The sequence below is a fragment of the Vicia villosa genome, unplaced genomic scaffold, assembly GCF_029867415.1.
Source record: "Vicia villosa cultivar HV-30 ecotype Madison, WI unplaced genomic scaffold, Vvil1.0 ctg.000025F_1_1, whole genome shotgun sequence".
In the NCBI taxonomy this organism is placed as follows: domain Eukaryota; kingdom Viridiplantae; phylum Streptophyta; class Magnoliopsida; order Fabales; family Fabaceae; genus Vicia; species Vicia villosa.
In genome coordinates, this window is record NW_026704957.1 from 572,544 (window position 1) to 588,163 (window position 15,620).

A 15,620-nucleotide genomic window follows, 5' to 3' on the forward strand; every position below is an offset into this window, starting at 1 on the left:
ACTGTATCGAGACAAATCCGTGCAATCTCGAATAAAATGAAGTGTTATATCGATGCTAAATTTTGACATCACTTTTTAAAACGAGACTCTAATTGCATCTAGTTGCAGCTTTAACACGGTGTCGACTGCATCCTTACATCTACACAAATCTCCTATACTAGTATTCGACATGTTTTTGAGTCTTCAATGAAATGAATCAACCTTATAAAACAATATTATAAAAAGATGTATTGAAAAAATTGATAAATATTTGTTTAATAATATTAAACTCATAAGGTCATAAAATGTACATGTTTGTTGTCTTGTTTTGTAAATGAGTGACTTGGTTAGTCCATGCAGCAACAAAATTTTCCCTATAGGGTGTCAACCATGTTTGGTGCATATAATCGACAAATGAAGGGACGCCAACACATACCATCTCAAAATCCTGCAAATGTTGCTCAAACTCAAACGTCTCATTTGAATTTATATCCCTGTTCCATAGATCCACCACACGCTCCTGCCTATTAGCCTTGACATACTCCTTACACTTGGAACCAACAATTTTTTAAATATGGAATACCAACAAAAGATGGAATGAGGATGTGAACACAATTTTAATGACATTTATCGGGGCATGTTCCAGATCTGTCACCGTGATTTTGGGAAGCAACTTCTCGGATGTGAACAATTCCTTCAACTTTTTCAAAGGACATGTGAAACTTGCCTCTCTTTCATTACAAGTAGGCAAATCCAACCAAGAAAGCCAATTCAGTTTACGTAACACCAATGATAACAAGTAATGAGAGTCGGTACCTGTTGGTTTTTTATGTACAGACAAAGATCAAGATTAAATGAAACATGTTCAACAACTTTTGATAGCCAGAATTTGTCTAAAATATATGAGCCATAGAATTTGATTCCTATATATTCCTTGTCTAGTGCATGTATTTCTCATCGTGAAATAGTGTCAACAGATGTTATATTTCCATGTATGGACCTATGATACTAGAACAATATGTCAATCTTTCCTAATACACTTGCGTCTTAGTTGTTAGATTATCAATATCCAATATTTCAATGCAACCACTATGAACTTTATCGCCATGAGGTATTTTGTCAAGTCATTCAAAAATTATTTTTCATTGGTTTTTCAGCCTAATATCATGACCTTTTAAATCCTTAGTTAGATTATGATTTTGAATACCACATCTAATTGATATGTTTCAACCACAACCGATTGACACAAATCTCAACTTAAATGGATATTTAACTATTATACAAGTGACTTGATAAGATTTCTGGTTCTTATACGTTTCTCCCCTCTCATAACCCACAGTCAATTTGTCTCCTAATAGAATATGTCCACGATAACACCTTGATCGGAGAGGAAAATACCAGTCAAGTAAAATATATAATGAATTACTCATAAAAAAACATAATTTGATCAAAAATTTCAAAAGTTCATACAAAACATTTAAGTAAAACATATCAAGTTAGTGGTGAAGAACTACATAAACTCTATAGGAGAATCACCATCTCAGGCGCATATAAGGAGAGCATGCTTAAACTACTATCAAATTTTTTAGGAGTGGAAGAAATATTCAATATACCGAATTTTTTTCGATAAAACATAACCACGTATTTGATATTCTTAAAAATCCGATAAAAACTTAAATCAGATTTTTAAAATTTTGGTAGAATTACATGTTTTTGTTTTCTGAAATAGAAAAAAATCTCCCATCTATCATAATTTTTAATAAGACTACCATATCGTGTTTTATTGATTTTTCAAGTAATTTTTTTTCTTCACAAAGTGTAACCTTTTGAAGGAGGTAAGTTATAGAATAGGTAATTTTGACAACAATGAATTATTGAAACATGTGGGGTGCCATGAGCAAATAGGTGGTGCTAGGTAAATTTTTCTTTCTGTTATATTTGGTTGGATTCGGACCCAAAATCAATAACTAGATCCGACTGCACAGACCCGCTTCAGCCGTTTTCTGCCTTCTGACCTTACCCGAACTAAACCCGATTCGTTTCTCCAAGCTTCTATTGAACCGGTGGGGTGCCGTTGGGTATTCCGTCCACCCGTAGCCGCCGGTGTTGTTCCTTACGAGTATTATTCCGTTATTTTCATGTCGAACGAGTATGATTCATTCATATTATTCCTTTATTTTTTTCATTATTCTAATCATCGTAATTGAATTTAGGGTTTCTACAATGCGTACTTCAACTTACCGAGAATCAACAATTGATGTTGCTTTTTCCTTTGTTTGCAGTACCTAACATTGTATCAGATTTTCGAATTACTGATTATTATAATTATGAAACTACAGTTTTGATTGAAGCTGTGTTTTTGGATTGTAATTTTCTCATCACCAATGGGTTATAGATGCATTCAATGTGGTTTTCCCATCAAAACACTTTATCTTCAGTATTCTCCGGGTAACATTCGTTTGATGAAATGTGTAAGTCTTATCAATCATATTATTCTTTTCATTTCATTTTTGTCTTGAATTTTTAAATAGTGAATTGATTTTTAGACATGTTTGTAATGATAGGAGAATTGCAAGGCTGTGGCAGATGAATACATAGAATGTGAAATCACGGTGCGTAGCTCTTTATTCGTGTCGCTGGTTTACTTCAAAGTTGAAATCTTTTGAAAAATCTTATCATTTTCCTGTTCTCTTTTGCAGATTATTATAATCGATTTAATACTTCACAAACCCAAGGCCTATAGACATCTCCTTTACAATGTCATTAATCAAGAAACCTTGAAGTTTCAGGTATATGAATATAAATTTCTCCATGATTTGTTGTGCACAGTCATACTGTATAATTAATCTCACAAGTGCTTCTTTTTGATAATTTTGCAGGGACTACTTTGGAAATTGGCTGCCATTTTTCTTCTTTTTGATGCATGTATCCATTCTTATCATCTTGAGTTTTATTATTTTTTAATGCTTTAAGGCTTAAATTATAGCAGTTGTTTTTTGAAACCAAATATGAGGGCCTTACAATTTGTTGAAGACAGATATTTGATCTTGGAAAGCAGCAAAGGTAAATCAAGTTCATCGATGAGCTATTCCTCACTAGTGTCAACGTGTTGCAAGGTTAATTTAACTGAACATTAAAGATTTAAATCACCTTTTATTCAATTACTTGGTTCTGAATTTTATGCTAACTTTGATTAATGTTTTATGATTTTTATCGGCAGATGATGATGGATGTCTTCTTTGGAAACTTTATGTTTCTTTTAACCTTCTTCTCTATGGTCAAGATGTTTCTTCATATATCTCTCAGTGTCTCCAGGTTATACCTCTGACATATTTTTTGTCACACCATAATACTTGTAATAAAGAAAGGAACAATTAGTTAGCATACTTCCCATTTAACTTGGAAGAAAAAATGTTTGTTATTTTAGCATTTTAAGAAATATTAACAACAATGGCCATCATTAGGAAACTCACGAATCCATCTATCAAAATTGAATTGATGAAAACCTTCATTTTTTGTTTTAATTTTATTTAAGTAAAGAAGATGATACAATGTGGAGAGTTACTTCTCAACTCCCAAGGCTTGTGCATTACAAATACATGAGTTATGGAAACCATCAGTCCTTTGCTCACTTTGAACTTAATCGAAAAGTAATAAAAAAAACAAAAGCCGTATAAGGTTCAACCAACAAAAATCACCCCATCCTCAGACATGGACTTGGAGTCACACATTTTCAATAAAACTCATAACTTCATACCAAATTCCATATGATAGAGCATAGAGAAATGACGAACAAAAGTTGAAAGAGTGTCCCATGAGATTGCTTCGACAACACACAAGGATGTGATCGGTCCTCGTGCTCATTTGGTCTAGTCTCCTAGTCCTCTCGCAATATGAACATGAAATTCTAAGGTAGAAGATTCTACTACAACTCACAAAAGTGTCGTCCAAATAGTTTGACCCCCCTTAAAAAACACCCTAAAATTCTTACATAGTATTATAAAAAATCCTGCCTATATTAACTTTGCTATGCTTAGCCGGTCCCAAGCCCGGTAAAAGGAGAGGGTTGTGTTAGGCAGACGGCCACCAATGTAAAACTTTGTAGAATCTCTATGTATAGTTAGTATTTTAAAAAGCGGTCCAAGTAAAAAAATAGTATAAAACAAAATTGGGCTGCATAAGCTCCATGCGGTGTCGCTCATCCGTGCACCTAGTTTTTGGTAAATAGACATGACATATTCTGCTTCAGCCTATTTCATCCATTTCAGCACAACAGGCTTCTTAACACCTGTTTTGCTCATTTTTCACAACTGCTCACATTCTTCTCATTCTAGTTTGGCTTTGATATCTTCATTAAAGTTGACGTTATGGATGTTAGCTTTCTTATGATACTTTTCTCTTCCATTCTGGAAGGCTTCAACTCTAGATATTGCCAAAATACTAAGCAAAAGTCACGGTGTTGGAACAATATCCAATCTTCAACTTGTAGTAGAAATTTCGAAGTTGTCGAGATTGATTCAGGTCTCTGTTCTGCTGCATATAATAAGTTGTAGGTCTTTTTCTTTAAACTTTCCAATAAGACCTAGTTTGGGTGAGCCTTGCTTGATATATGTTTCTGAAATACTTGTACACCGGTGCTACCCTTGAAAATGTTTAGTTTGATACGAGACTTCAATTCTTCTCCTTCTTTAAACTTTATGCTCAAGTCAAAACACCTATTTATCTTCGTAATGTGTCTTTTTTTTGCATTAGTATCACAAATGCTAGGATGCGTAGATAGGGTACCGAGTATAAGATGCAATATTAAAAAAAAAAAAAGGTACATGCATGTTAAAAAAACATGAGTTTAGCACGAGAATTAAATTGTTTATTGTTTGATTCACAACAAAAACATCAGTCTGCTTGGTTATACCGACATAAAACTCAAATACACAATAATATTATATTATTATATTATTATATTAATACATATATGAAAAAATCACATATTTCTCTAGCAACAAAATAATGAAGTACTTGACAAGTACTGTATGCATATTGATACCGAGTATGTACCCAGTATCGGTACTTCATTGTTTTACAAGTATCAATGCTTCAGACCACAAATGAATGCAACCATGTCTCCCTAAATGAAAAGGAAAAATGATGGTTTATCGTGAATTAATTGGTCTGCAGTTATGGCTACGATGCGAGTTTTAATTTGATCTAAAGATATAGTTCAAATGCTCAAGTGAGAGTATAGGATAGAGAAGTTGGCGTAATAATTTGCATAAAGAGATTCAATGATACTCTCAAGTTCTGCTTTTAAATCTAGTAATTATATTGATATTGATATAAATAGATGTGGTGCTAATTTTAACCTTGGCGGTAGCATAATGAATTGATTTTCTTTTTATATAATTCTATCCATATCAATTTGGTGTTTGATGACCATCATAATCACTTAAGTTAAAATATATTCATCCATGCAGGTGCAATGGCATTTTGCTTGGTCTCTTGATTTCATGTTACTTCAAGATTTTTCTTATTGCAATGATGGTAATGTCTGCAATGCAGAAGTCTAAGTTGGTTCATACATCAACATTTAATCTTGATAAAAAAAAGTTGGTTCTTTCAGTTTTATTATTGACTACTCTCTGTGCCTGTCTATGATGTTTTGCTGTTAAATGAACAACAACTTTTCAATGTTCAAAGTATCTTTCTTGTAGGTCTGGGAATTTCCATCTTCTGTTATGTTCATCATTGAATTATTTTGCTTATCATCCAATGCAGTAGCATTGAAAGGTTAGTAAGTCATCCTTTAATTTTTCTATATTCACCCCCCTGCATTCGCACATTTTGGCATTCTGGTTAAAAGTTTTGTCTAGGATGGATTGTTGTAATTTAATTATGATCTCGCTATGTTTACTGTTCAACACTGATGAACATTTCTTATCAACTAGTGATGACGGAGTCAAGTATGAGTCGATGTGTATGGACCTGCTTCAGTGCATATGCTATCAAGTTTTTTTTCATTCAGGCACATGAACTCATGTTGTTATGGAATTTCATGCAAGGTTGGAGTCAAATGCCATTCACATTGTCTTTAAAGTCGACATTTATTTAATTTTAGTTTGTTTCTTTTAGTAGCAGAATTATACGGCAAATGAGTATTGTGTTTGTGAGTGATATCATTCACTATTTTTCTTAAATTTGTGTTTACTTTTATTAGCTGGTTCGTTATTTAATGTTTGTGATGTGTATGCTAGCTTGAGAATGCTTTAAGGTGAATCATCATAGATTTGGATTATTGAGATTCATAACTTTGCAAGAGAGTGATGTTGATTACACAAATATTTGTAGAATTGCACCCATATGGCGCCACTGAAAATTTTTCTCCTCTTTAAGCTTATATGAAGTATGAACTCATATGTAGACCAGACTGGAGAGAATAAAATGATGGAGAGGATCCAAGTCCCACATGGCAAGAGTTGACTAAATATTGTTATCTTTCAATTAACTCAAATCCACACGGGAAAGAAAAGAAAAATATATATAGGATCAACTTAGCAACTCTTGAGTCTTCTTGAGAACATTTATACACTACTAATAAAGAAGTAACTATTCTCAATTTCAAGATATATATACAAAATTTTAAAATTTTAGGTTTTGGGAGGGAGGGAAGGTTTTCAAAAATGAATTTTTTAAAAAATATAGGAAAATATTTGACATTTTTTGAAAGAATGATAACAAAGTATTAATCATTATTATGTTTTTACTTTTCATAATATTATAACAACATAAAATATATTTGAAAAGTTTATGTTAGTCTTCCAAAATTCTTATTCAATACAAATTTTGAATTACGAATTTTTGGATGTTATGAATAAGAACAAATCCTCCAAAATCCTTCCATTCAATTTTTTTTAATTTTTTCTACTCAATTCTTTCTTTTTTTTATAGCCTACTCTCCAAACCCTCAACCAAATCCTAAGTTTGTTTTCATATTCGATTGAGATGTATATTAAATGCTCGACCTAATTTACGATTGAGATCTATATTAAATGCTCTACATAAAAAATGTAATCAAATAAAGAATGTAACAAATATAAGTAAGGTTGAGCAGCATTTTTACTTTTTTTTTTTTTAATTCTAAACTTAATTTCTAATTAGTTTTCTTTCTATGCTACTACTTCAGATACAAAAAGACTATCTTGACATTTTTTTAATATATATTTTTAAATTTGTTTTATAAATATTAGTAATTTATTTATATTAATACGTAATTATTAATAAATTATTTAATTAACTTAATTAAATATAAAAAATTAGTAATTTGAAATAATAGAAACATAATTTTTTTTTACATTTTTAATTAATAAAATAACTTATTGAAATCGCTTAATTTAATTATAAATTTCACTTTAATATAAAATTAATGATAAATATTTAATTTATAAATAAAAAATGTTATAAAATAATTTTTTTAATATTTAAAAAACATGATTGCAAAATATAAAATACTATTTATTATTGTAATTTTAGTATTTCAATAAATTATAAAAAAATGGCAAATTACTCTTTTTGTTCTCTTAACTATACCTTTGGGTTCAGTTTGATCCCTTAACTTTTAAAGTTATTATATTGATCCTTTAACTTTTAAATAGAGGCATATGAGTCATTTTCGTCTGTTTTTTCTCAAATGTCCGTTTATGTTAGTATACGTGGTAGCTGAGTTGACAAATGTACTTCATCTTCCTTATTACCATTGTGCTTCATCGTGTTCTGCATCTTAAAATCAGATTTGAACAATTTTGAATTAGGGCACCGTAGCACAATAGTTGGACATTGGAATTGGCATGATAGTTGGAGTTGACGACGAGAAATGAAAGAAAGACGGTGACTAACGCATGTAGCACAACACATATATCAGTGGCATAAAGTAACGCCTTTCAATTCTCATATTCATTATGTTTTTTAGTCGCCACGAAGCGTAGATACCAGAGAAAAATCAGAGCGAATTATGTTTTTCGTATCACACCAAGAAGCTCTGTTCCGCCTTCTCCCGTCCTTCAAGGCAGTGGTTATGCTACTTGTTAATCAGGTCCCTTTCTCCGCATTTCAGATCCGATTTCGTTTGTGTTCTTCCTATTTTTTTTGCAATTTCTTTAGATTTACATTCGGTTGACTGATTCTGTTATCAGTTGAATTGTTTTTCATGTTATTGAAATTTGAATTGGTTAAATTTGGTTTTGATTATGTATTTTAAGGACTTGTTTTGAGGTTTTTAGGATTTTTTTTTTGGATTTTGGATTTGTTGTTAGTTAGGACTTGTATATTTCATAATTTTATTTTTTTAAGCTGAGGCTAGAAATCATTTGAAAGTATGTATTATGAAATTATTATTAATCTAACCTACATGCTTTGGCCATCTTCTGTTATTCTAGGGTTGTTTAGATTTGAATTTAAAGCAGTGTGAATTATATTCAGTGCCACATGGAAACTATTTTTAGTGTTATATCCTCGTCATCACATTACATGTCACCTGGAAGCTATTTTTTGACTTTGACTAACAACCACAAACGGAAGGACAAACATGACGATATTTCAAATGTTAAAGGACCAATGTGACAACTTTTAAAATTAAGGGACCAAATTGAACTCAAATGTATAATTTAAGGATCAAAAAGGGTATTTGGCCTAAAAAATTTAATGTTGTCGCACAATGTCGATGTATTATTTGTGAATGACCCTGACCTAATAATGAATGATCTTCTTGAACATTGATGGGAGATGATGAAAGGGTTGGACAATGGCTGAGAAAAACTACCTCATTCGCATAAGAACACCTCTGATGTGCTACTCACCAATTGCTAATTGTGGGTTCCAATGTGTCACATCTTTTTTAAAACAACTCATCTAATATTTGCTCCAATGGTGCAACTTAGAAAAATCTCATAATAGACCCTACAATAATTGAACAAATAGGTAACTAAATCATAAAATATATTATTTACTTATGAAATATTGTAAAATTATGTGCTCTTGATGCAATAGTAGTGCCACTTATTTTCCTCCTCTAGTGGCGAACCATGGGTTTTGTAATTTCAAGCTGGCGAACCAAGCAAAAAATCTCCCACTAGAGATGGTCTAAGTTAATTCCAAAAAAAGATGAAGGTTAAGTACTGTTTGATGTAACAAAGATATTATTTAAGTTGTAGAATCTATACATTCTGTTATGTCAAAATGGTATTTGTTTTTCCAGTATGAATAAGCTTTTTAGTTATGTCGGTGGTGAGTTTGATGTTTCAATTGTGAGATCGTAAATATGTTTGTGGAGAAGTGAATGTTGTTAGACGTTAAGAAAATCAGGTGTATGAATAAGTTTGTTATTGCAGTTTTGATAGTTGAAGTTATGTGGTGGAGTTGAGATGAATGGTTGAGTTGAGATGAATGGTTACTGTGTTTATCTTGGTGACAATTTAATCTCATGACTTGCTAAATGCCATCACACCCTCTCCCAGTCCAGTGTAGAAGCCGAGTACCGCAAAGTCTCTTATGTAGTATATGAATCTTGTTGGATTAGAAATTTACTATTGGAACTACACTATCCAATCGCAATAGCCACTTTAGTTTATTGTGACAATGTGAGTGCCATCTATATATCCGACAACCCAATTCAACATCAACACACCTAATACATCGAGATGAATATATATTTTCTGCGTAAAAAAGTTGCTCGCGACCAAGTCGAGTCTTACACGTCCCTTCATGTTACCAAATTGCAGACATCTTCACCAAAAGACCTCCGTTATAACTTTTTGATAATTTTCGTGATATTCTTAACCTTCGCGAACAGCCCGTTTCGACTACAAGGATGTATTAGAATAAAAGATGTATTAGAATATAATTAATAGGATTAGAATCTCTCTATATAAAAACTTACAATGACCGGATGAATAGAAATGTAAGGCCTGCTTCCTACATGGATCTAATAAAAAGTTGATGGACTATTAACATTTTTTTTTTTTTTTGAAGAAAGCATAATACAAAGAAGAAATAGAGTAGAGCGGGATGAAATTGTCACTCCTCTCTTCACTACATCTCATTTTACACGTTCTCCAAACTGCCGCAAAAGACAGAGAAACCCTATAATCATCTCCTTCTCTTCCCTACGGGCCGCCAAAAACGCCGTCGTAGAGAACCTAACACCGCCTCGGACAGCTCTCCGTCGCTTGCTCAATCTCTTCGCTACCCCGGTCAGTTTTCTTCATCATCTCACTTCTCGCTAACTTGTATGTCGAAAACGGAACCCATAGTCTTCACAAGATCCCAATCTTTTTCGTTCAATGTATGAACATTGAACTTGACGTGTAGTTTAGCTACTGGATAGTTTTGTTAGTATTTTATGATGTTATCAATTTTAAGATTCTACTTCAAATTCGAATTCCTTCCCTCTTTGTCATAAACCCTAGTTTTAGAAATTTTTTTGGTGAATCTTGAAATTGATTATTAGATTATTAGAATCTCTGATTGTTTTAGAATTTTTTTTGGTGAATCTTGAAATTGATTGTTAGAATCTCTGCTGTATGTATAATTATCACATTCTGTTTCACACTAGACTGTTCAATTTGCCTATCCATATCAAATTGCATCTTCATCTAGTAAATTTGAATGATGCTCACAAGAGCATCAGTATCGGTGTTTTTCCACATTTCCAGTGTTGTCTATGGCGGATGGCAGTCCATGGCAGAGAGCCAAAATCCTACCATAGCGGCTGCTTTCTGGCGCCGTAATAGCGGATTATGGCGGAAAAACCCGCAATAGCGGCCAATATTTACCATTGCGATGAGCCACAAATCCGCCATGTATATCCGCCATAGCGGCCATGGCGCCACAATTTGATAACACTGACGGTTTCTACACTGGTCCTAAAGCTTCAATGTCAGGGTTTTATGGATAATTCAAGCTTAAAGCAGTTACCAAATTTGCAACCGTTCTTTACTGCAACAACGATTCTTTTCATTAGAGTTGGATAAAAAAGTATAAACATAGTTAACTTGTGAGAAAAAGTAAATTTAGGGGTTCTACATTCGGTACTTTGATTTATTTACTTTCCCTTCATTTCTTATGCATAAGTAAATTCACTTTTTTAATCACCCACTCTGTTTAAATCATTGCAGATTTTGCTTTCATGATCTTACACTTTTATTCAATATTTATCTTTTCCATCTCTTTTGGTTTGTGTATGATGACACTATGGTTCTTTTTTAAATGCTGATGTTTCACCATATATCATTTATTGTTATGAAATTATCTGTATTGAAGGAAACTTTATAAAATGAATAATTTATTTACTGTTGCAGCTTCTTTACTGGGTTGATTAACTGCTGCATCTTTTGGGCTAGAAATCATGAATAACATTGCTGGGAGACCACTTAATGAAGACGATGAAGAAGATGAAGTTAATGAGGATGGACTTGAAGCATGGGAGAGAGCTTATACAGAGGATAGATCATGGGAGTCTTTGCAGGAGGATGAATCTGGGCTTCTACGTTCTATTGATACTACAGCCATTCAACATGCTCAGTATCGTAGGCGCCTTCGCGCCCTTGCTTCAAATGCAGCTACTGCACGAATTCAAAAGGGTTTGATACGATACTTATACATTGTTGTCGACCTGTCCAAGGTATTGTTTTTATTACAATACAGTTTCTGTGTTTGTCTTTAAGTCATTTGTCATGGACGATTGCATTGATTACTTGAAAATTCGGGTATAATTGGAGGAGGGGTATGTTGGTACAATTCACGAATTAGTAGCACAGTTAAATTTACTAGGTTTTCTTCTAATATCTTATCTAAAATTTATTTTACATATGCTTTTTGAATTTTTTTAAATCTTTTTCTTTATAAGTCATCTATACTTGTTCAATAAGCTAGCACTTAACAGCTGAAATTCAAAATTTTCCTAGCAACTAGATTATTCGTAGGCACATCATAGTCACTCTGATGTTTCACGCGAAGCCTCTCATGCCGGAAATTATATTACAAACTTGTTTATGGTCATACGGTTAAAATTTAGAAGTATCTTATTCAATAATAATATTAATATTATATTCATATTAATGTTAGTCATGTATGTCTTTTCAATTTCTTGCTTTGTAATATAATTGCATCTTACATCATGTAAAGGCAGCTTCAGAGAGGGACTTTCGACCTAGTAGAATGGCTGTGATTGCAAAGCAGGTTGAGACTTTTATCAGAGAGTTCTTTGATCAGAATCCACTTAGTCACGTTGGTTTGGTGACTACCAAAGATGGGGTTGCTAGCTGCTTGACAGATCTTGGTGGCAGTCCTGAGTCCCACATCAAAGCTTTGATGGGTAAACTAGAATGCTCAGGTGACGCCTCCCTACAAAATGCCCTAGATCTTGTTCATAGCAATCTAAATCAAATCCCATCATATGGCCATCGAGAAGTTCTGATTTTATATTCGGCCCTGAGTACCTGTGATCCCGGTGATATCATGGAAACTATCCAGAAATGCAAAAAGGGAAAAATGAGATGCTCTGTCATTGGTCTTGCTGCTGAAATGTTTATATGCAAGCATCTTTGCCAAGAAACTGGAGGAACGTACGCCGTTGCACTGGATGAGGTTAGTTTGCTGGCTGTGATTGAACCGTGTAGCTGTTGTATAATTACAAATTAATGCTCCTCTTAAAAAATTATGAGTTTTTCATTTTTTATAATCCAACCATTTTCTGTTTGCATTTTTCAAGTGTTTGTGCATTCTCTTATCCATGTATACATCTCATGCAGTCCCACTTTAAAGAGTTAATTCTAGAGCATTGTCCACCACCTCCAGCAATAGCAGAATATGCTACGGCTAATTTGATTAAGATGGGTTTCCCACAAAGAGCAGCTGAGGGCTCTGTTGCAATTTGTACATGTCATGAAGAGGCTAAAACAGAAGGGGGATACACTTGTCCAAGATGCAAAGTTCGTGTTTGTGAGCTTCCTACCGAATGCCGCATCTGTGGATTGACCCTTATTTCTTCACCTCATTTGGCAAGGTCATATCACCATCTCTTCCCTATAGTGCCGTTTGTGGAGATCTCTGCATCATCTCAAAATGATCCAAGCCTCAGGTTTCCCAACATTTGTTTTGGTTGTGAAGAAAGTCTCCTTAGTCAGGGTAAGCATCTGCAGACCAGTTGTTGATTGAGTATATGCATAAGTTTATATATTTATATTTTTTGCTTATATAGAATGTTATGGTGTTGCCTAATATGCTATGTCAAATATAGACTCATCATACTTTTTTAAGGGTGAATAATGTAAAAATAACAAATGGGTCTATAATTTCTTAAGTTATTCCCTGTAATTTTGTTTTAAATATTTTATTGAAATTAGTAAATTGTCAGTGGGAGTAGTTTCATTTGTCTTTTTATGCATCTTGATTTCTTAGTAGATTTTGTGCTATCATGACCTGGCCTCACTGTTGTGTATGGCGGATGGTGGTCCATTGCGGAGAGCCAAAATCCCGCCATACTGGCTGCTTTGCTCTGCTGTCATAGCGGGTCATGGCAGAAAAACCTGTAATATCAGCCAATATTACATTTTGGCGAGCCCAAAAACTGTCATTGGTATCCTCCATAGCGCCGCTATTGCCGATATTTGATAACACTGCCTGGCCACTGTAAAAGACATTAGCAACATTCCAATTGAGATGGTTTGTCTTTCAATTTACAAGGGCATATACGAGTCTTTTGATAAACATCCTTATTCCCTTTTAATAATCACCTTGTGTAGCATATCATGAGTCATCTGTGAAGGAGACTGTTGTGGTTCAAGTATTTTGAATGGCTATCCAAGTCCAACTGCTTGGTCTACAATATGCTCATGATATAGTGTCTTAATAATAGTACCTTTACTCTCTAAAAAATGCTAGTATCTTGCAAGGACATTGAATTCTATCAACCATGATATCACGTGCATGTGATAGGGAATAATTTTTGTGAGACATAAAAGCCTTGGCTTGTCAGCATGATGATGCATCTATGGCTTAAAAGCCACTGTTTGTAAAGTTGGACCCCAAATTTAGAAGAAAAATAAACCACGGCTTCTTAAGTTAACATGTGATCAACGATACATTCTAATAACAGTGTGTATGCCTTAAGTATGTTAATCACACTTCGCTAATAATTGAATACTGCAAGTTATATGGCAGTCAAGTTTTTTTTGTTAAAGATACAATACATATGCTTTATGTGATTAGTGTTTTTTTGCTACATAAGCCCATCGCTGAGAATCTTCAGTCGTATAGTTGATGATATGCAATTCCTTGTGTTTTATATTCTATTAGAAATAGTAATGCATATAGAATATGTTCTTGCTAATTTTGCTAAAAGTCCCTCCGTTTGTGGAACAGGAAACAAGCCTGAACTCTCTGTCTATTGCCCAAAATGCAAGCAACAATTCTGCTTTGATTGTGACATCTACATTCATGAGAGCTTACATAACTGCCCAGGCTGTGAGAGTTTCCGGCATTCTAAGTCAATAACTACTGCTCAATGATTGCCAATAATCTGCTCTTAACATTTAACTTCCATCTTAAATGATATTCTATACTGCCTCCCTGTCATTGTGATGTTGCATCCATTTGCTGGACTATTGAAGAGGTTCTGGTTCATGCAAACCATCCAATCACCTGATCAAAATGCTAGCTCTCGAGCAGTAATTGCTCTGTAGGCTGGAAAACAGAAATGATATTATTTATACACAATGGTGAGATTTTTTCTTTTTTCATTTATACCATAACAAATTCTTACCCTTTTCCTTCTTTTGTTCTTTGCTGGAAGTTAAAGCACATGTAAGAATATACTTTGTTTCATTCGACCTTACTTTCCAGCATGGATGTCAACCCTTGCCAGTTTTTAATCAATGGGCTGACACTAGCCATTCTTGCTAGCAGAATATTTTTATCATTATATTTTCATTGCTAAATATGTGCAATATTTACACGAGTTACGAGTGATACAATCAATGGTGTGTATGTTTTTAGTGAATGAGCCACCCACCCCAGTTTTTCTCATGTTTTTAGTGAATGAGGCATGCCATTTTGCTCAAAAATATTTACGGAGATGCATCTTTGTAATAATCCTTATTTGAAAACTGAGTTACTCCATGAGGTTTATGGAGATGCACAAGGTGTTGTTAAGGGATAATCGGGAGATTCATCTCCTTAAAATTTTACAGCTAATTCTGAAGATGCATCTTATGAAGTGTAGTGAGTATTTTAGGTGAGCCCGGAGATGCATATTTGAAATATGGAAGGGCAAATTTGGGTTTTCATTTTGTTCACCTTCATTCCATTGGATGTGTAAAGTAATACCTTTCAGAAGGACTTCCATTATCCGATTGCTTCTTACAAACTTCGACCAACTTTTACCACCCAACAAGCACTTAAGTGCATGAAAAATACAATTATTTTCTAGTTGGTTGTGGATTTTCAGATCCAAGTAAGAAGTTTTCTAAAAAAAATTGAAAGTATATATTACATGATGATGTGTGGTTTTACGTAAGGGTAGTGTTCAATACATTCCATGCAAGTGATCACTAATCTTATGAAAACTTGTATCGTCTGAATTTTGAAATCTGAAT

General features: G+C 33.5%; 2 protein-coding genes across 3 annotated transcripts; both read left to right on the forward strand.

The window, feature by feature from the left end:
• Positions 1-1,915: 1,915 nt before the first annotated feature.
• On the forward strand, positions 1,916-6,186 carry LOC131622205 (protein ARV 2-like). 2 transcript variants are annotated; one of them, XM_058893232.1, is made up of 10 exons: positions 1,916-2,128; positions 2,262-2,450; positions 2,544-2,591; positions 2,679-2,768; positions 2,859-2,904; positions 3,013-3,095; positions 3,200-3,294; positions 5,451-5,517; positions 5,688-5,763; positions 5,922-6,186. In XM_058893232.1, the coding sequence occupies exons 2-10, from the start codon at positions 2,364-2,366 to the stop codon at positions 6,083-6,085; spliced, it is 756 nt and encodes a 251-aa protein (XP_058749215.1). In that variant the 5' UTR covers positions 1,916-2,128; positions 2,262-2,363; the 3' UTR covers positions 6,086-6,186. The 2 variants fall into 2 exon arrangements, with proteins under 2 accessions (XP_058749215.1, XP_058749216.1); XM_058893233.1 differs by having other exon boundaries at positions 2,319-2,450.
• Positions 6,187-9,990: 3,804 nt separating this feature from the next.
• LOC131622206 (general transcription factor IIH subunit 2) lies at positions 9,991-14,965 on the forward strand. The gene is made up of 5 exons (XM_058893234.1): positions 9,991-10,217; positions 11,325-11,647; positions 12,151-12,612; positions 12,777-13,152; positions 14,389-14,965. The coding sequence occupies exons 2-5, from the start codon at positions 11,372-11,374 to the stop codon at positions 14,532-14,534; spliced, it is 1,260 nt and encodes a 419-aa protein (XP_058749217.1). The 5' UTR covers positions 9,991-10,217; positions 11,325-11,371; the 3' UTR covers positions 14,535-14,965.
• Positions 14,966-15,620: the final 655 nt, after the last annotated feature.

Bases quoted from the DNA above. Each gene is read 5' to 3' on its own strand.
- LOC131622205 (XM_058893232.1), top strand. From the start codon at position 2,364: ATGGGTTATAGATGCATTCAATGTGGTTTTCCCATCAAAACACTTTAT. The intron at 2,769-2,858 runs GTATATGAATAT...ATAATTTTGCAG, and splicing joins AAGAAACCTTGAAGTTTCAG to GGACTACTTTGGAAATTGGC. The intron at 3,096-3,199 runs GTTAATTTAACT...TTTTATCGGCAG, and splicing joins TAGTGTCAACGTGTTGCAAG to ATGATGATGGATGTCTTCTT.
- LOC131622206 (XM_058893234.1), top strand. From the start codon at position 11,372: ATGAATAACATTGCTGGGAGACCACTTAATGAAGACGATGAAGAAGAT. The intron at 11,648-12,150 runs GTATTGTTTTTA...CATCATGTAAAG, and splicing joins TTGTTGTCGACCTGTCCAAG to GCAGCTTCAGAGAGGGACTT. The intron at 13,153-14,388 runs GTAAGCATCTGC...TTTGTGGAACAG, and splicing joins AGAAAGTCTCCTTAGTCAGG to GAAACAAGCCTGAACTCTCT.